At 42.1% G+C, this 20,083-nt stretch overlaps 2 protein-coding genes across 3 annotated transcripts; one reads left to right on the top strand and one right to left on the bottom strand.

Annotated features, from left to right (window-relative positions):
- Positions 1 to 639: 639 nt before the first annotated feature.
- polr2f (RNA polymerase II, I and III subunit F) lies at positions 640 to 3,843 on the top strand. Its single transcript, XM_080488523.1, has 5 exons — positions 640 to 799; positions 961 to 1,030; positions 1,397 to 1,527; positions 2,853 to 2,924; positions 3,017 to 3,843. The coding sequence occupies exons 1-5, from the start codon at positions 780 to 782 to the stop codon at positions 3,105 to 3,107; spliced, it is 384 nt and encodes a 127-aa protein (XP_080344649.1). The 5' UTR covers positions 640 to 779; the 3' UTR covers positions 3,108 to 3,843.
- Positions 3,844 to 7,176: 3,333 nt separating this feature from the next.
- sox10 (SRY-box transcription factor 10) lies at positions 7,177 to 15,212 on the bottom strand. Of its 2 annotated transcripts, none has more exons than XM_080488873.1 (4): positions 15,059 to 15,212; positions 12,045 to 12,892; positions 10,393 to 10,553; positions 7,177 to 10,133 (listed from the first exon to the last, which is right to left on the bottom strand). In XM_080488873.1, exons 2-4 carry the CDS (start codon positions 12,476 to 12,478, stop codon positions 9,343 to 9,345), a joined length of 1,386 nt encoding a protein of 461 aa, XP_080344999.1. In that variant the 5' UTR covers positions 12,479 to 12,892; positions 15,059 to 15,212; the 3' UTR covers positions 7,177 to 9,342. The 2 variants fall into 2 exon arrangements, with proteins under 2 accessions (XP_080344999.1, XP_080345000.1); XM_080488874.1 differs by having other exon boundaries at positions 10,285 to 10,553; positions 15,059 to 15,184.
- Between the last annotated feature and the right edge of the window lie 4,871 nt (positions 15,213 to 20,083).

Here is a 20,083-nt window from a genome sequence, read left to right on the forward strand (position 1 = left end):
ACCATTTGCATTTACCTCTTACATGTTAGAAAAGGCATGATACTATGTGAATAGACTGATCTAGTTAGGAAAGAAGAGGATTTATATTTTATCTCTTCGTGGTTTCCAAACATACATGCCACAGTTTAAGCCTTACCATATCAAAGATATGTTTGTTTCTTCACATTTATGACAAGAAGTGTTTCCACTTGATAACAGGGATTACCAGCTTAACCTGCTCGTGCAAGTCTGACTTTCCACTGAGAGCTTTTACAAAGTTTGATCAAATTCACAGATTATCTGATGCCCACTAACTATAGGTTATTGTGTGTCTATGGTAGTTGATAACATTGATCGATCATATTCAGCTGGAAGTTATTTGAGATGCGGTTGTCTCGTTCCAGGGAAAATAAAGAAAATTTGGAAGGCTTCAAGAAGACAACATTCTTTCTCATTTGGCTTTAAACGTTGGCGGATGGTGAACACTTTTGCTTCTATTGTTTCGAGAATTTTTTAAAAATTAATTATCCATGTATTAAGTGACTGTATGCTTTGAGTAGTTTTACTGTACGATTGTAATTATTATCGCAGATTTATCTTCCAGTCACAGAGGTGTTGAAAGCGGAACCAGAATATTCCTTCCTATCCGGTCTATCCGGTATGTTTACCAAGCGTACAAACAAACCGGAAGTGAAACTGTGGGTCCGTTCATGTGCTTCATGTTGACAACAAAAAGTCTTTCAAATAAACACTGAATACCCAGAATTAATTGAGGATATACGCCAACGTAGGAATCGATCATGTCCGACAACGAAGATAAGTAAGTATCGGCGGCATTAGTATGTTTTAATAAAGAGTTTATTTGCGGTGAGATTAAGCATGCTAATGCTAAGGCTAATTTATTAAGTAAAGAAGAACGTTTTAGTTCTAACTTTATCTCCGTGTTTGGTCTTTGATTACACTTTTACTTCTCTTTTGTAGCTTCGACGATGGAGATTTCGATGATGGCGAGGAGGATGAAGGATTAGATGATCTGGAAAACGTGGAGGATGTAAATCCAATCAGTATTTCAATTATTGATTATAAACTGTGATTGTTGAAGAAGAGCTAGGATTGAATGAGTTTAACTTATTGCCAATTTTCAAACAAGTTAAACCAGATGTATGTGTATTTCTTCGTCTATGTGTACAAGTGTGTAGGTTTAAGAATGCGTGTGTACATTGGGTAGACGTGTATTTATTTTAGATATGTATATTCACATTAGTGTGTATATATATATATATATTTCTATTATGCATTTGTAGTTTGTTTCAAAACATGTTTTTGCCATGTCTGGAAACAAATTGGTAAGAAATAGAAAAGTAAAAAATTGTTTTGTGTGGCTCATCTTATACTGGTGTTTGTTTGTTGTGAACAGGAGGATAAGGAGAATGTGCAAATCCTGCCTGCAGGGGAGGGTCAGCAGCCAAATCAGAAAAGGATCACAACACCGTACATGACCAAGTATGAGAGGGCCAGAGTCCTGGGGACGAGAGCTCTGCAGATAGCGTAAGTCTTCGCACACACCTCATGATATGAGCGGCATATTTTTTGGAAGCGTAGCCGTAATGAAGCCTGTATCCTGCTGCTTCTGGTACTGGAGGCACTGGATGCCTCAAAGGGATGATGAGATTTAAGGGTTAATGAAGATGAAATGTTTTTTTTATACGGTTTAAAAAAGGGTGAAACCTCCAAATCAAAGAGCTTCAATAATTCACAATGAAAAAGTTTCAGAAACTACAAACAGTAAAGTGCATGAAGCTTCTACTTCTAGTGTCACTTTGTTGATGACATACTAATGGGATTCAGGTGTGTCGCAGCAGAGAGACTCAATTACACTTGATTTAAAATTAAACAGGACAGAGGTCCTGCAGGACCACGATGGACACCACTGTCCTGGAGAGATGCAGACGATATTTATGTGTCGTAATTATTGTCACGTTTCTGCAACCAGACATTAGTGAAAGGTCTGGATATTTGAGTATCGATCATCTTTTCTGCTTTAATTCTCTTATTTCAGATGAAGAAAACAGATTTGATTTCATTTTGAACTTTTGTCATTTTATCAAAATCAGTTCTCTGTGTATTAATAATCAAAATGTTATTGGTGTTTTTAATTATCTTAACTCTGTATGACAAGAAGGGAGCCTGGTGATTTTGGCCAGTACATTACCTCCTTGTATGGAGGTAATGTTCTGGCCAAAACATTACCTCCTTGTATGGAGTTATCTTTGTATTTATTCATGAATATTTTTTTCATTTATTTGTTCATGAAGAAAGACGATATTTTGTGGCGGGAATTAGCCAACATCAGTAACTTGTCTATTTCTTGCCTTGAAGATTATTTGATGTTTGTCAGATATTTATCTATTTATGTATTTATTTGTAATACTGTCTACTTGCTGGTGTTTGATTTTGTGCACAAACTGTCAGATAAAGATCAGAGCTATTGAGTTACAATAGAAGAAGAAAAATCAGGCTGAGCATAGCTCATACGTCTACATCGTTGCTTTTCATGAGGTGCTGGTTCCAATCCCAGCTGACAGTGGACAAAAGCAGGTTGCACCCTGGTTTCATTACCAGTACAGGGAGAATTAAAGCGGAGTACCCAGCACAGGGTAAACAGACATTTACAATTATGCACATTTGTGGGCTGTTGGAGGAAACCACACCATCACTAGTCACTGAACAGCCTCAACTTACTTAAGCCTGGTTTCGTAATGAAGAGGCACATTCTGTCACGTCAGCTTTTATGGTAAGCATCAACAGATACTGGACATTGTTCAGCGAGCAACATTTTATGGCCGTCGTGCTTGACGTGTTTTTCCCAACAGGATGTGCGCTCCCGTCATGGTGGAGTTGGAGGGAGAAACAGATCCACTGCAAATAGCTATGAAAGAATTGAAGTGAGTCCTAATTTTTCTGGTCTCCACACGTTCTCCTTTGTTCAACGTCGCTATTATATCTTCCTGACATTTTCTTCTGTCCACACCTGCAGGGGCAGAAAGATTCCCATCATCATCCGCAGGTACCTTCCCGATGGGAGTTATGAGGACTGGGGCTGCGACGAGCTCATCATCACAGATTAAACTTCTTATCCGGACTGTGTATGCTCGCTCACTCTTAGAAATAAGAGCCCCCGCAGTCTCTGTCTCTCAGTCTCATGGAAATGTTTGTACATTCCAAACAATGTGACTCAAAGTCATAAGTTAGTGTGTACCAACTGTACTTGTCTTTTTTCAAAGCTGAAATTACAACTAAGAGCCACAAGGGGGCAATGCAACTTTACTGTTTCACAAAGTCACGCTGAGTTGTAAGTACTCAATTGTTTAGAAATTAATGGTTTAACAAAATGTGTTTACTGTTCTAAATAAACTCTTTTGTATGATTTACTGTTTTTTTTTTTAATTTTATTTGCCCACACTGTAACCAGTCACAAAGATTCAAATTCCCTGAAGATCACACTCTCAGCTGAAACGCCATCACAAGATAGATATGTAAAAATATTTGGTGTAAATTTTGTTTGCGGGTGTTGATGACCTCGTCTTCTGCACATTGTGAGGGAGGACGAGCTCCAGCTTTTGATTTTGGTCTGGATAAAGAAATGAGAAGAAGATGAACAAATCTTTGACGACCAGAGATAGTTGTGTATTTGTAATGTCCAGACGCTCCCGGCAGGACAGTGCAGTTGTAGGTATTGTTGTAACCTAGCCAGATGGCCTGTTGGAGTGCTCTTTGGCCTTCCCGTGTGAAGTCTACATATTCTCCTTTTTCCAGTTTAATGCATTTGATGTTTAGTGGTGATACTAAATTCCCCAAACGTGTGATTGTGTGTGTCTGTGTTTGCCGTGTGATGGACTGGTGACGTGTCTGGGGTCTTCCCCGCCTTCGGCAATGATCAGCTGGGATTGGCTGCAGCATCCTGTGACCATGGATGGATGGCTGGATGGATGGATGAGCTCCGGGCATGTTTTCTCCTGCAGCTGATGGAGCAGTATTGTCACTGTCAGGATGCTCGGTGTGTCTCCCTCCTCCTTCCCCATACAAACGCATACGCACACACTCACAAAGCGGCCAAACAGTCCCGGTATTGTTTTGGAGATGTGGGCTAGTGCACGGGTGAATAGACGGCCAGGGCTTGCTGGAAGACAGAGAGGATTAAAAGTTAGTGTGTAAGAGGATGAGCAGCTTTATTGTAGCTGTATGATGATAGTCTGCTGACCAGATTGGTTTAATGAATAACTTAGTTTTCCTTGTGTTTAAATATATTTTGTTTGTCCAGAAACATCAGGAAAATACCAGCGAGACTGACATGCTTTTTACTCCATTCTTAGCTATGCATAATCGGGCCAGCTGTGACCAGCATTTCTAATCGTATGTCGCCACAGTCACGTCATCATCTTCTGAAAAAAGCTGTTTTTTTATCTATGAGTCTTTTGATTGGAGGTGACGGCGCCTCGGGGTGGTGCTGCTCTCCTTTCACGGGGGTGGATGGAGCGGCCCATGTGACACTCAGCAGCACCAGCACACCAACATCACACTGAGCTGCGGGGAATTACGCCACTGGGGTTTTCATAGCTCACCAGCACTTCCTTTTGTTTTCCATCGTTCGCGTTGTCCTCACTGCACCCTACGTTTGTTCACCTTCCTCTAAGTTTTGAAATAACTTTTAATGAACAGAAATTAAGTTCAAATATAAACCTCAAACTGTAATTTGTCTCTTAAACACAGGTGATGACTCAGAGGTTCTATTTAAATAATTCAGGCTGCTGAAGCTGATTCCAGCTGGCCACGGGTGAGGGAAGTTTACATTCTGGAGAGGTTACTAGTCCATCATAGGGAAAAGCAGAAATCTGGAGTAACAATTATGCTGAAACACGTTTTTTGACTGTGGGATGAAACTGAATATGTCAACTCGGCACAGAAAGCTCAAACCGGTTACCTTCTCACTATGGGGCAACTATTGTATCACCATGCAGGACTCATACGACCTGAAACAAATACTCAGAAAGCAATGCTGCTCAAAATCTACGTGAAATCATAAAAACCCCTCGCGTGCAGACATTGAAACCTGCGAGTGACCTACCGTAAAAATATCTGATCCTTTGTTAAATACATTGACTCTCTGTACAGATGTCCATCCAGTTGTTTCAAGTACAAATAAGAACATTACTTCATGTGCATCAAAGATACTCCTTGTTAGTGAAAAAGGTCATCAACAGTGTCAGTGAGGCCAAGTCTGTCACATCCTGCTGAATCAGATCAGCTGATCTAAAGAAGAAGATGAAGGCTGTTCTCTCCCAGGTGAGCGACATTAAAATACAAATCGCCTGGTTGAAAGTGGTGATCTGTCATTCTGTGGATTTGGGTTAATGATTTTGCAAAAGAAACTGCTCAATTATGTTAAATTATGATGCTGCAAGACAAATCTGTCCAAATGGTGATGGAAGAAAAATGAAAGGTGAGATTATAAGAGTGGATGAGAAGCTGTCAAAAAGTTACAGAAGACTAGTGAATGTAAAGTTATTTTGCTTTGAAGCTGGAGTGGGGATAGGAAGGAAGGGACACATCATGTTTAAGGTCAAAAGTCATACTTATCTTCTCGTTTTGGTGTTTAAAAATTTAATAGATGTCAGGAGGATAATACCCAGGATAGAATAGCGTGCCCACCAGATACCAAGTATGATGTTGCTGAATTTACTATGTCTTTCAAAAGTTTAGCACACTGAGCAAAGCTCATCTACTATTAATGACTCACAAACACTAATGTAGTTTATTGTGACAGCATGAGGTAATGTGCGTACAATCTTACTTGCAGTCCAACATCTTTAATTTTACTCAGTGGAGAACTGAATTAGATCAAGATTAATGAAGCATGCCCCGTGAAACAGAATCATCCCTCTTAAAGTGCCACTAATTAAAATTTTAGTCATTGCTCTGCTGTGCGATAGGGGGCGGTGTTGAGACACTTGAGCTCTAAACAGTTGTTTGCATGATTTTCAGCGTTTCGATGTGTAAATAATGCGTACCTGCTTATCAGGGAGACTACACTACAGTGTCGTGTCATAAACTTTCCTCTGTGCTTCTTTGAGTGACTCGATACACCATCTTGTGGTGCAAATCTGTATTGCAAGATGAAACTGGATAGGGCAGTAAAGATTGTTCCATTAAGTGACGTGACCATTGAGACTTTGGTAGTTTTATCTGCAATGCTAAGTTCATAATGGTAATCAATATATTTACCTACAAACGTACTGGTGAAAGAGGAAGTTACTCCATCACAAGACTTTCAAAAACCAATTTGCCTCCAGAAAGGGTTTGTAAAATGTATATTTTTATCCAGTTCTCAGTGTGTCAGTGTGCATCGCGGATGATTTGTAGTCAGGTCCAGTTGCATGCTCCTCTCCTTCCTGACACCTGCTTCGATTCACAGAAGTCACGTAATTTTTTTCTGTATCTTCGCTATATTTGTTAACATTTAATCGCATATCTCTTTTCTTTTTTCTCTCTCTTGTGGAAGGGGTGAGTGTGGGGTATGAGAAGGGGGGGACGGGTGGGTGGGGAGGGCTTCAGGGTCTCTGTGCACTGCAGAGAGTAAGAGTCCCTTTGTATTCTAGTGAAGCTACAGGCCAGGCAGTTATGGGTAAGGCTCCCTCATTGCCCTGTTTCAACCCCCCCCCCCCCCCCCCCCCCCCCCCCACCACCACCACCACATCCCCCTTCAATGGCCCTCTTTGTCTTTCCCAAAGTATCACACAGCCGATTAAAGAGAGGGAATTACGAGTCAGGCTTAACCCACAAACATGCACTGAAAAAAAAACCGTACACACGCATACATGCACGTTATGGGGAACCTGAAATATGCATCTGATCGAGACACGCATATCCAACTGTAACTGCCAAGGCTAAATTAGTTCAGCTGCAGGAAACTCGTTTGCAGAATATGGAGGTGGATCTCTTGGCATTTCTGTTTCTGTTGTCTTGTTTTCCAGTGAGGATAGTTGCGCACAAATATCAGCATCACTAATGTTCAGCTCACCTCTGATGAATCTGTGAAACTGAAGATCCAAGTTTCCTTTGCAGTTTTAACAAATGAATGAGTCACAACAGCAGGAACATTTTTTTTAAAGGAAGCTTTCGAGAGGCAGACTTGTGTTCAAGCAGATAAAGTAGAGCTTTATTTTCAAGTGAGAATAAAAAGGCCATTAGTCATCATCACATGCTCAGGCTTTTGCTCCCGCTGTTATTTCGAAGTCGTGTTCTCGTGTTCTGCTGGAGGCGAATGTAAAACTCAAAATACTAATATGGCAGTAGCAGTCAGACTCTTCTTCTTGACGGAGAGAAACAACAGTGCATACAAACGTCAAACAAATATAAATAAGAGGTGAAAAAAAAGCAATCGCAAAAAAACCCAAAAAGAAAACTTGTATTTTTGCACACAGCTGTGAGGACGTGTCACAAGCTGGAGGTAAACGGTTAAATAAGCACTTACTTTAAGCTTAGATTGAGCAATAAACCAAGGCAAATGGTTAAAATCTGTGTCGAGGCACAATAAACATTACATATTACATTTTTTTTTGTATTTTGTGGCTTATTACATGGAGATCAAGACACTTAAAATAACAGTATACTCAAAACAGGAAACAAAATTAGTTATGAGGCAAAAGTCACAACACATAAAAAGGGTTAATTGATAGATTTAAAATGACACAAACAAAACACAAACGTCAGTTTGTAGTTTTTGTTTCATGTGTTAGTGACATGTATTAATAAGAATAAGGCACACTTTATTATTGAAATTAGGCTTTGCTGATTTTCTGTGTTGGCATCTTCCACAGTGTGACTTGTCTTCAGCACAACAAGAATCAAACAAATCTTATTGAATACTGTTCTATATACACGCCTTGAATTACACAGAAGCAAAGAGAAGCAAAGGCAGTGCTGCAGACTTTTAAGTGGAGATTACAATGTGGAATATAACCGAAAATATTAAAAGTAAAAAAAAAAGAAGAAAAAAAAGACCATTTCTACTTTGTCTTGTCCAATGAGACACTGTGATCTTTGTTGGTAAAAATAGATTATCTGTGTATATTTATTGTCTTTCTTATGACCGTTAGCTGTTAAAAACAAATGAAAATTATCACAGTCATCAGTGCCGTTGTGAAAGAAAGCAAAAGTAGTTTTTGACACAAACATTTAAAAGTCAATCATTACTAGTGTGGAGGGGAAAACAACACATCACAGTGACAAAGAGACTAACTCAGCTACAAAATATAAGGTAGTTTTGAGTGTCACGTTGGGAGAAACAACTATTAGATCTGCTTCTTGTAAATAAAAAGTTTTGGTGTCAAAACTTTGGTCATTTCACAACAATTTAAAATCTTTATGCATCAGTAAAGGTACAACTGTATCATCAAGTATGCTGCATCATCTATCCTGATGAAAGTCTTTTTTTTTAAGACTGAATATACATTTCACTGCAAAATCTCAGCATGGTTGTATGGCATTTTGTTCCAGGCCTGTTCATTATGTGTACAAAGATATTTTGAGTGAACACAGCATCGTACAGTGAAATAAATAGGAACATTTGTGGCTCTGAATAACAGTGTGTTATCAGTGTTTTGTCACGGAGACATTCATTTGAAGTTCAGCGTCTGGTTGATAAAAGGTCAATCTTGCCTGAGAAGTTAAAGGCCAGCGGATAGTTTGGCACACCTTTCTCGAGGCATTAGCGTTTTCATATCGGCTGAATTTGGCTTCCTCCTTCACAAAACAAGTCGTGTCAATCCTCACGTTGTCCCTGCTGCTGCTGCCGCCTCCTCTCTTGGCTTGTGGGGAAAGGCTTGCAGACTGCAGTTCGCCTCCTTTGATACTCATGAAGTCACCAAACTGACAGGGACATGATCCCTGGCCACTCATGAAAAACTGCCAGTGGTTTGGAGAGTTCGAGGCTGTGTCGTGGTGTAGGGTGGATGTTTTTTTTCTTTTTATTTGCATCGTGTCACCCATCGGAGGACCACAGTGTGTCGCCCCCCTGCCCCCCCCGCCCCCCCTCCCCCCCCAGTAATCAACTGCTCTTCAGAACCACCAGCCTCCAAGGTCCTCCTTGGGCTGCGACAGCATTTGTGCATCTGGGCAAGAGCAAAACAGGGCGTCTCCCCTCCTGCCTCCCCAGCCGACTCCACCAGTGCCGGCCCACTCCCCCCAGACCAGACCGCTTTCACCACCAACTCTGCCATCGTTGCTGCTGCTTCTGCCTCTCCCGCTCCTTCGGTCTGACATCTGGGTTGGACCTGCACCGGGGCCCTCTGGTCTTGTTATCTGTCATGGCCGCGACAGTGTCGTGTAGACGGGCTGCTCCCAGTGCGTGGGGCTGTGCGACTGCGACACACTGCCGGGGTCGGTGATCGCAGTGTACAGGGGCCTCTGCGAGGGTCCCATGTAGGAAAAGGCGGAGTACAACCCCGAGGCCTGGCTGGAGTGGGCGTAGTACGACCCCGAGGCCTGGTGGTCCGCGTACTCGGCGAACTGAGCCCTCGAGGCCAACGAGGGGAAGGCGGAGCTGTAGTGAGGGAGGCTGAGGGGAGCGTAGGTGACGTGGGAACTTGCCGAGGCTGCCTCTGCAAAATGACCTCCGCCTCCTGGAGCCTCACTCTTGATCTGAGCCTTGGAGGGGTCTGAGCCCAGAGTGGAGCTGTGATGTTGCTGCTGCTGCTGCTGCTTGGAGAGCCAGGCTGCCGAGTGTCCGCTGGCCGCTGCCAGAGCTGAAGAGATGCCGTAGGTGTACGGAGAGACCTGCGAAGCTGCCGCGGCTCCTCCTGCTCCAGCGCCCTGTCCAACGCCTGGGTGCCCGTTGGGGGGAAGGTACTGGTCAAACTCATTGACATCAAAAGGTTCCATGTTGGCCATCACCTCGTGGCTCATCTCACCAATGTCCACGTTACCAAAGTCAATGTGAGGTTTCCCAGAGCCCGGAGCGCCTGAGTTTCCTTCAGCTCCCATGGCGCCACGAGAGCCCCCATTTCCAGCGCCGTCCCTCTTACTGTCCCCTGTCTTCCCAGACTGAGGCTCGGTCTTCGGAGTGGTGGGAGGTGTCGGAGGACTGTGGCTCTGACCTGTGGAGGCACAGAAATCTCATTAAAGTCCTTCTGCTCTATAGATTGAAAAACCTTTACCTGAGTATGTGTCACCCTGTCCAGGAGAGGCTACACAGATTAAACAATCAAACAGTGTCTGTGGGGTATTGGGAGGGAGCCTGCAGCCCACCTGCAGCATGAGGGTGATGCCCATCTGCCAGAGGGGACCCGGCCCCCCCACCGTGGACCACATCCAGGTGGAGGCCTTTGTAGTGGGACTGGCTGTGGCTGACCTCACCCTCCAAATGGCCGTCAGCCTCACTTCCTGACCCAGAACCGATCTTTCCATTCTTGCGACGACGAGGCTGGTATTTGTAGTCTGGATAATCTTTCTTGTGCTGTTTCCTCAGCCTCTCCGCCTCCTCAATGAAGGGTCGCTTGTCACTTTCATTAAGAAGCCTTGGAAATAAGAAATAAATGTGACTGGTAGATTGCTTTGTTTAAAGTGAGGAGAAGAGAAGAAAGGTCAGTGATCAGTCAAAGTGAGCTGCACAAAACGTTTTTGTTGTAATATGTTGCCAAAAGTATGTTCATTTTAAACCATATATTGTTGTAATAGTACATTTTACAACATGTTAACAAACATAATAATGATAAATTAATCCTAAATATCTTTCAATTTTTGTTAATGAATGAATGAAACAGTATCCCATCAATCTTTATCTATTTTGGATTCCTGTGCAGGTTAAAGCTTTGTCCTGATAGTCAGGGAGCCTCAGCTTCATTAGCTGCATTCACGTCTTCCAGGGGCTTTTAGCTGTGGAACAGTAATGAAATAACCCAGGCCAAAGTTGCATCCTGTCTGCAAACATGGAACTGAGCTCCTACAATTTCTCCTGCTGGCAGGAAAGGCATGAGAACCCCCTGACCTTCCTCTCAGACTGCCCGCTCATCATGTTTCTCTGCAATATAATGACAGGGTCCAGGGTCAAGTCTTTATCTGATTAATATTTGAGCCTTAAGAGGTTAATTAATTTAACCTTTCTGACCCTATAGACAACAAAAAGTGGGAAACAAACCATGAGAAAGGAAAGTTAAACTGTATGCTCTGGCAGATCAACAAAAGAACAAGGAGAAGGAATGCCATCTTGCTGATTTCTAACACCTGAAATCAAACTACAAAATCAATGGAATAAAAGAAGAGCGAACATTCATTATATCAGTCTATGCGTTCATCCACATTTTTAATAACATGATCTATGCATATAGGTGTAGAATGCTTGAAGTTGAGCAACTGTAAAAGGCACAAAAATGCAAAGGCATCTCAAAAATAGTGAGAGCATGGTGAATTGTAAATTTCCATAACTTAACAGAAATCATAAAAAGACAGCAATTAAATATTTAACCTAATGAACTGAAAAGTTAACTCTCTTCAGGATTTCAATATTTGGATGGCATACTTCTATTCATCTAATTCATCTTTATTGGTGGGCTCCTGGACTCTTTTTCAAGATTTCCTTCATGCACAAGCTTTCTTCATCACCATTAGAGGTAAAGATTGCATCTATCTTCTTGTATGTCTGTAAGATAATTCCTCACTGACATAAATCAAAGATGCAGGGGTGAGGTTGAACTACATGTTTGACTTTTCTTTAGTAGTTTTAATGATGTCACTGTTGACCTAATATTTAAAAGCTTACAAAAGGATTACTTCCTGACTTACATTACTTCCTGATATTTCTCCTGTTGTGCCCCCAGCACATTAAATGTATTTTTCTTTTTTGGGGGGACTACTGACAGCAGCTATGTATTCAGCCACGCCTAGATGGGCTGTCCCCCTAAAATGTTTCAGATTTCTCTCAACTGGAAATCTTGCAGTATAGTGTGACCATGCATAATGAGAATATTCCTGCTGTTAGGAGTATACAGGCTGTGCAGAGTCCTCCTCACCTCCAGAGCTTCCCCAGGGTCTTGCTGAGCTCTGCGTTGTGCAGGTGCGGGTGCTGGTCGGCCAGTTTCCTGCGCGCTGCCTGCGCCCACACCATGAACGCGTTCATGGGCCTCTTCACGTGCGGCTTGCTCTTGCTCCCGGTGTTCACGCGCACCGGCATAGGCACCAGCGTCCAGTCGTAGCAGTTGAGCACCTGGCTCACCGCCTCGCGGATCCCCGCGGGGAAGCGCTCGTCTTCGTCGTCGGATTTCACGGACGAGCAGCCGGCGGACACGTCGTCCAGGCCCGCCAGCTGCGGCTGCTGCGGCCCGTGGAGGGGGGAATCCCCGCCGCCGGCCGCACCGGAGGAATGACCCGGTGACATGGAGCGGCTGTCGTCCGACATCCCGGGACTGAGCTCGACCTCTGAAAAGCTCTGCTCCTCTCTGGACATCTTCCTTCACAACAAGCCTCCAGGCGCGCAGAAGGATGAAAAAGGCCTGTTCCTGTAACAACTCTGCTCTACCTGCTGCGCTCCTTGTTCTTGAATCAATCCTCGAGTGACGCACGGAGTGCCGGCTGACAGCTGTCTGATCTGTCTCTCTGGCCTACACGTCCAAGTTATAATATAAACTGCCAGTCCGTCTCTACTCTCAGCCTCCGTTGCAAAACTCTGTGAGGATTCCACATTAAAGTTCTTTCCATCCGTATGGTTGGTATCATAGGCGGCTCAGTGCGCACCTTGGACCCCAGCTTACCTGATAAAGCGCAACTATCTGCGCCAAACTCACCCGCGCTCTCTTCCCTCCTGACTTCCCCTTCTCTCTCTCCTCCGTTTGTCCCGCGGTTGAAATCCAACTGCGAGGACCTGAAACAGCAAAAGGGACGAGGAGCAAACTTTTAGCAAGTCACGAAGCGGAATAATTTTTTAAAAATTTTAATATTTCAGGTGTTGGTCAAGTTTAGATCCCAATTCACGTCCCTCCATCACAATAATCAAACTAGGTTTTTCCTCTCAATTGAATATTTTATGTAATGTGCACTATCTCCAGCCGTGGATATTTGCAAAGGTCCAACTCTTCAATAACGCCTTTTCCTCCACCACCCCGCCCCCCGCCCCCCAAAACAAGCTACTGTTGAAGGTTTTGCAGTTATTACAACATCCCCGGAGAGAAAGTGTCGGAATGATACGAGGCCGCAGCCACACAGACCTTGAATTTATACTCTGCAGCTCTTGGATAAACACGACCAGGCGCTGGAAACATAAACCTCCGTGTGCGCGAGTCTCTGCTGCACGCGCGTGTGTGAATTAAACACAGCGTGTTTGTCAAAGAGGGCCGAGGGAGCAAAAACGCGTGGCTCGGTTAGTCCATTAAATCAACACCCTGCTTCCAACTTTGCGTCTTAAATCACCGAACTTCCTGTGAACTGTGCAGCAGCAGCGCACAGTCAGTCGTTTTACTTTCTGCTTCAGTGTCACGTTGCAGGAAAATTAAACCCAAGTCTGGTGACATTAGGACAGAACTCGAGAGTTTATAAAAGATATAATCCAAATTATTCTACTTTTTGAGTATTTGATTGACAATATGTCTGAATGAGTTTTAATATTGTGTTGCGCGGATGGTTGACTGCTCTTTTTTAAAAACTAAATCTATCGCTTTACAAATTGCATTGGAGATTAAATTACTTATTGAGTCTAGTGTGACGCTTAACAATCAAGTCTCGAAAACCAGCGTTTAATTAACATCTGAGTTGATGTCGGGGGTCGTATTCCCTTCCATCAGAGGGGTGGATGAGGCTTCACCATCTGTCCGAGCCGGGATAGTTTGATATGCGCCTGCCACCTGGTCCGCAAGGCCACTTCGCGAACTGTCATCTCGCTTCAGAGACTCTTGAATCCGAAAACGTCGTGTGTAACGAGCCAAATGCGTAATTACGCACCCTGCCTGTGTTTGTATTACAGAACACTCGTTTCATTCTCCTGACGGAAAAACACGGGCAACTATAGAACATTTTTTGACTAAGTGTAAATAATTTTCTTTCGTCACTGAGGAGATTATTTATAACGTATAGGATATCTTTATTCCGCTTTAAGACTGGATCACACAAGCGAATAATTACCTTACTAGAGTTTCAATCATCCTATAGCAGCTGCTGAAATTGATTTTGCTGATAATAAAACCTTCATAATGTGAAGTTTCGACATCCTCTTCAGATAAAGTGCTTGTTGTTAATTTGTAGTGTTGGGCACGCTTATCCTGCTCGTAGAGCACAATGAATTTCAGTGAAGTGGACTCATTATCGCCGCCTGACTTACCAATAAGTTGGCCTTAATTGCTTCTTGGAAAGTTTGTTTGTTTGGTTTTTTTTCTGTTTTGTTTTGTCAATTAAGGTTTATAATCCATACAGTTCACCCAGTTCCAATTGAATAGAAAATATGCTTAAACCACTTGATTAAAAATCATTTTATGATAAAAAAATAATAATAATTTTAAGTTACTTTGAAATCACTTAAACGAAGTTTAATTGTTTCATAATCTGATTTGGAAAAAAGTTTATTTTTACAATACTATTCAGATGTATAAGAATACATGGATATAACCCAGGAACCGTTAAAACTACGTTTAAATCAGGAGCACTTATGCAGAAAAATCACTGACAACAGGAATATTTCTTCTTTTTTTCCAGATCGCCACTCTTTAAATGTTTGAATGAAATAACTGAACCCAATTTCAAAATGTTTCTAACTTCGCAACAACATTACTAAATCAGTAAACGTCTCAAATGCCACTGTTACTATTACAGGACGAACGATCGTGGAGCAGCTCAGAAACACAACCCTAACAGCTCAACATTCTCGAAACAGTTGATATAATTCAGAGAATTATTATAGGAAAAATTACATTTCTGATTCTGAGGTTCGTCTCGTGGAATTTCCAGAGAAGAAATTACAAAGTCTAATGAAACCACAGTGTCAGAGCAGCAACAGCAGCAGCAGCAGAGAGGAAAGAGTTGGAAATGCTAAGCGTCTTACTTCAGTAACGAGAAAAGGAGGTCGCCGGTTTTGCACGAGAATCCGTGAGTTCCCGAGTTTCCAAAGTGACGCTCGCTCCCCAGCCCCCTCGCTCGCGCCGCCCGAGAATGAATGCCTGCTCTGTGTGCCGGTTCCAGGGCTTAAAGAGCTCCTTGTATGAGGCAGAGAAAAAAAAAAAAGTTACAGAGGAAAGTTTTAAAGGAGCAGTACAAACGTGGACTCTGGTGTCCCTGATTGGTTAGAATCTCTCTCTCTCTCTCTCTCTCTCTCTCTCTCTCTCTCTCTCTCTCTCTCTCTCTCTCTCTCTCTCTCTCTCTCTCTCTCTCTCTCTCTCTCTCTCTCTCTCGCCTTCTCCCTCTCTCGTCCATCTGGGTCGATTAAGCTAATTAATTAATTTATGCCAACCAAGTTAGGCCCGCAGTGGCCTAATTTTACGCACGGAATTTACATCCATTAAAAGATGATTTATGGCAAATATGGCAAATTATTTTTCACATGGGAGTAACAAGCATACCTGGGGGTTTAAAGGATTTTGTGGAATACAAATAAAATTCACGTTTCATTTTCTTTTTCTTTCGCCTTCATTCATTCATGCGTAAATTTGGATTGAAACTCGTTAATCTGTGCATTTTTTTGCGCAAATAGGTCGTGCAGGTTGTAGCATGCACATACATTTTCTTTTTGGAACTAAAACATTGCTCCAATACCACGTTTGAGTCGAATGTAAATGCTTTCTTATTAGTATGTCTGGGGTTTATGACAGCTGAAAATAGTGTTCTCACGCAAATAATATCCAGGCCACCAGACAGTTTAATTTTACATCTCAGAATATGCTTGAAGGCACCACGCTATGGGCCCTTTTTGGTAGGGAAGGGGAAAAGGGGTGAAAACCACCGTGCGTCATACACAAGTGGCGTAACCAATTCCATGCTTTGGGGGTCTCAGATGTGATTCAGTTCTTTGAGTTTTGTAGATATTTATGTACCAAAGTTCCTTTCTTTTAACTATAATAAGAACAGTTGGGTGGGTCCAGTTATCCCATATCCGCAGCTTGACAACCAAACACCTGCCTCGGACTATCTCAGAAGGCCTTTGTTTGTTTGTTATTGTTAAATCTAAATGAAAAAATAAGTAAATAAATTTAGCGCACTAAAGCTGAAGGTAAACGTAATCTCGCTTCTCTGTGCCTGGGAAGTTAGGATAAAGTTAATGTTGAATCTTGAACCTTTTGGAGGCCAAGGCAGCTATTCGTTTGTCCTTAAACCCAAAAATCTTACCTTTTCTTACTCACAATATTGTGTAAACTTTCATCACAAGCATAATGTGACTTTGCATGGATATAAAAAACAAAAAAATACCATCCAATTATCTTAAATGATCACAAATTGTTGTGTAAATGGGTTGCAAACTAGCACATTGTCCCAGATATCGTGGTTCTCTAATGGTGCAGCGTGCTGCAGGTGTGTGTATCTACCCCCGTCGTGTGTTATCAGACAGCTCATGTGCGAGTTTTCTAATTGCATCAGCGCCTCTGACTGAGAGACAGCGCGTTTAAAAGCAAACAGTGCTGGTATGCAGAAAGGAGAGAGGAGAAGGGACATTACGGGCCGCACGGATACAAACACAAGCGCTGTTCCTCACAACAATGACCCCTTGTATCCCGCCATGCGACACACTGGCCCTCCATCCTAAATTCACCACTTTTTTCGTTATCCATGAATGTTGACTGTGATAAGGGAATCCTAACCATGAGTGCATCTCTCTGTCCGATTCACCCCCTCCTTTCTTTTTTTTTCTTTTTATCCCAGGTGAATTGTAATCATGTGATCAAAACGAGCGCCCCCCTTCCCCCTTAACTGGGAGAAAAAAGGGGAACAAAAAGCAGTTTTGTGCATATGAAAAAAGAAAAGAAAATAAGATAAAAAGCCATGTGTCTTCCCTTTTGCTCACTCTTTGTCCCGGGCTTAAACTCGGACATATAGAAAAAAAACAAAAAACAAAGCTCCAGGAGCGCAGCGACACCGACCGGGGAGCCGTTGAGGGATCGGCCGACTCCCGGGGCTGTAAACCCGGGGAGCATCAACGAGACACTCCGGGGATTTCCAACCCGCCTGTACAGCCTCGGACCTGCGGCCTGGCCCCGGTTAGAAGTGAGTGGAATTGTGTGTTTGTGAAGTGATGGTGGCAAAGAAAAGAGGCCTCATCCTGTTTTTTTTTTTTTTTTAAATTGTTATATTTAAAACGCACGTGTTTTTAAAAGGCAGCTGGATGACGCAAATGGGCACAAATTTGTACTTTGGCGCACACTAAAATACACTTTGTCGTCATTTTCCCGAACTTATCTTCAATTATTTCTTCAGTGATATGAAGCTGCTTTATTCTAGTTAGCTCGCCCTAGAAGAAAAGGGCCTGTGAGCATTTAAAAAATAAATAAATTTATCTTTGGAAATAAGGAAGGAAATTGTATGAAAGAGAGGATGCTTTCTTTCTTTCATATTTTTTTCTGTCTGGCTTCTGCGCATCATACTCTTTAAATTTGAAAATAATAAGGCTGCAAAATATATTTGCTGAAATGCATTTCTAATAGTTTTTACGCATTTTTCTCTCTATTTCTTATTATACATATTATACAGTTTACCAACAAAATAACCTGACCATGTTTGTATCATTCTCATGCATTTCCTTATAACATGTTAATCTCTAACTGGACAGATAAAATTAGATGTAAATATAAATCTTTAACAGCGTTACTTAGAAAGCTTCAAATATGAGTTTTAATGGGATTTTTAAGAAATAGACAAATAAATTTAAAAAAAGCACGTGAATCAGGAAATGTTCACAGTTGTGAATAGTAGATTGCGAGCCTTAAAATCGTGACAATATTCTTTTCCCCTGGTATGAAATAAGAGAAACTTTGAGAAAACATTCTGTTATGTGATAAAGGAAACGAACACGGTTAGATTTCTGCTGTGATGGATTTAGTCTGTAATTGTTACGCAGGACAAACACAAAAAATGAAGACACAGGTAAATTGTAGAGAGCCAAAGAGAGAGAGCAAGAGGAGCACCGACTAAACAGACTCCTCCCATCATGTGAAAATGATGTAGTGTGAAGATGTTTTTGTGGAGCTCATGTGGAGCACAAACAGCTCTTGTGGTCAGCGTCGAAGCGGTCCTGTGACCATGAGGGGAAGGGGGGGGGGGGGGTCACGTACCCCCCGACATCGCCTGTGAGCCAGGCCCAAACCGTCCACTAGGACTCCAGTTGAGATTGCGCAACAATATAAAATTATTTTTTTCCCATTTCTTTTTTAATCTCTGGATCAACAACCATCAATGCTTTCGGGCAATGCTTCCTGGTTCTGCTTTACAAGGACAAATGTTTTCAACATATCCCGCCTCCAACGCACCTGATTAAAAATAAAAGACTTATTGTCAAACCTCTCCGGATGAAAACTCATTTCTTTTAGTCAAATGTGTTGGACCAGAGAGACATCTGAAACGTTCAACAAGTTGATCATTGACTCAAATCCTAACCAGCCCAGAAATTATATCACACCTGAAATATACTGCTCGGCCATTTCATTATATCCTCCATCCATCTTCTGTTCACGAGACAAACGCAGCGAGAAAGACAACATCACTCTCATTCACACCTATTGCAAATTAAAAGTCACCTATTAACCTCAAGTATATATTTTTGGACTGTGGCGATGGACTTTTAAGGCCAGCCAGGGCTGTAACAGACATTTTCACTATAACCACTACTCCACTGTGGGATTGTTTGATGGATGTAAACAAATATGGACATATATTGAATTCTCAGGGTTACGGTTTAAATTCAACAACAGTCTAATAAGCCTATCTCCAGAGATAGTCTCCTTCCACCTCCCCCTGATACTCTCTGTCTAATTTTCTCTCACACAGTTTTTCTCTCCTCCTCTGTGCACCTGTGCAGCACCAGGCAGGTGTGTCAGTACCCCCCCCCCCCCCCCCCCCCCCCCCCCTTGAAGTGGATCAGTCAAGCTTGTAGAAGGATCCGGTGCACCGTTAACTGTGCCGTTATTAAGTCATTACAAATGTAATCAACTCTGTCTTATGCTTTTGGTTTTTTTTTTTATGAGGAACCGAAGCTTGAGATTCTCAGGAGCAGAGGCCATAATAATGAGATATTGATGGATTTACTATTTATTCTGGTGCCCTGAGGGAAGGACAGGGGTCGAGGTCGTGACACAGACTGACACAAGTGGAAGTGGTGGAGATACACGTCTGGCTCATGAACCCACTTTGTGTGACCGTTGAGAAAAAAAGCAACCCGACAATTGCAAATTTCCTTCAACTTTGTATTGTTTTGGAACCTGAAATGTCTATTGATTGCAATTAAAAACTAAAACTCGGGTGGAACAGTGATTCGCAATGTTGCCTCACAGCAAGTTGGCCCAGTTTGAATCAATGCTGAGTGTCTTTATGTGGAGATTTCATGTTTAACCTGTTGATGCATGAAATGTCTCCAGATATTAAAGCTTCCTGCCGTAATGCTGAAGACCTGCTTGCTAAAGTACGATGATGGTCCAACATCTCAACATGGAAAAAGCAGGAATAGAAGAAGGATGAATACAATCTAATTAAACTAATCAAATAAGGTTGCTGTAATTGGTGCTATATAGATAAAACTAAATTAAATTAATCTTATCAGACTTTTTTAAGAGCATGAGTAGTATCACCCCAACTTAATCAAGTGTTGAATAATCATAGAAGACTAAAAAAAATACAGTGACAGCTGCAGCTAAATGAAAGGAAATACAACAATAAGGCAAAAACATTGTTCACATTTTACCAGTAGCTGTAAATAACTTATCTTTAAGTCATTCTTCCCTGATAGTGATGGCTATCAGTTACATCCTCATTGAAAATATCAGCAAATCCTCAAAGGGAAAACATAAATAATTCGTCCTTACAAGACTTTCCTGATCGTTTCACTTTGTGTTTCAATGAAATCAGTCCTCCTCCTGAGCGCCTCTCAATT

Source organism: Lipophrys pholis, assembly GCF_963383615.2.
Source record: "Lipophrys pholis genome assembly, chromosome: 19".
Lineage (NCBI taxonomy): Eukaryota > Metazoa > Chordata > Actinopteri > Blenniiformes > Blenniidae > Lipophrys > Lipophrys pholis.

Coding starts and splice junctions, on each gene's coding strand:
- polr2f (XM_080488523.1), top strand. CDS start 780: ATGTCCGACAACGAAGATAA. Junction 1,031..1,396: donor ATCTGGAAAACGTGGAGGAT/GTAAATCCAATC, acceptor TGTTGTGAACAG/GAGGATAAGGAGAATGTGCA. Junction 1,528..2,852: donor ACGAGAGCTCTGCAGATAGC/GTAAGTCTTCGC, acceptor TTTTCCCAACAG/GATGTGCGCTCCCGTCATGG.
- sox10 (XM_080488874.1), bottom strand. CDS start 12,478: ATGTCCAGAGAGGAGCAGAGCTTTTCAGAGGTCGAGCTCAGTCCCGGG. Junction 10,554..12,044: donor ACCCTGGGGAAGCTCTGGAG/GTGAGGAGGACT, acceptor CTTATTTCCAAG/GCTTCTTAATGAAAGTGACA. Junction 10,134..10,284: donor GCATCACCCTCATGCTGCAG/GTGGGCTGCAGG, acceptor GTGCCTCCACAG/GTCAGAGCCACAGTCCTCCG.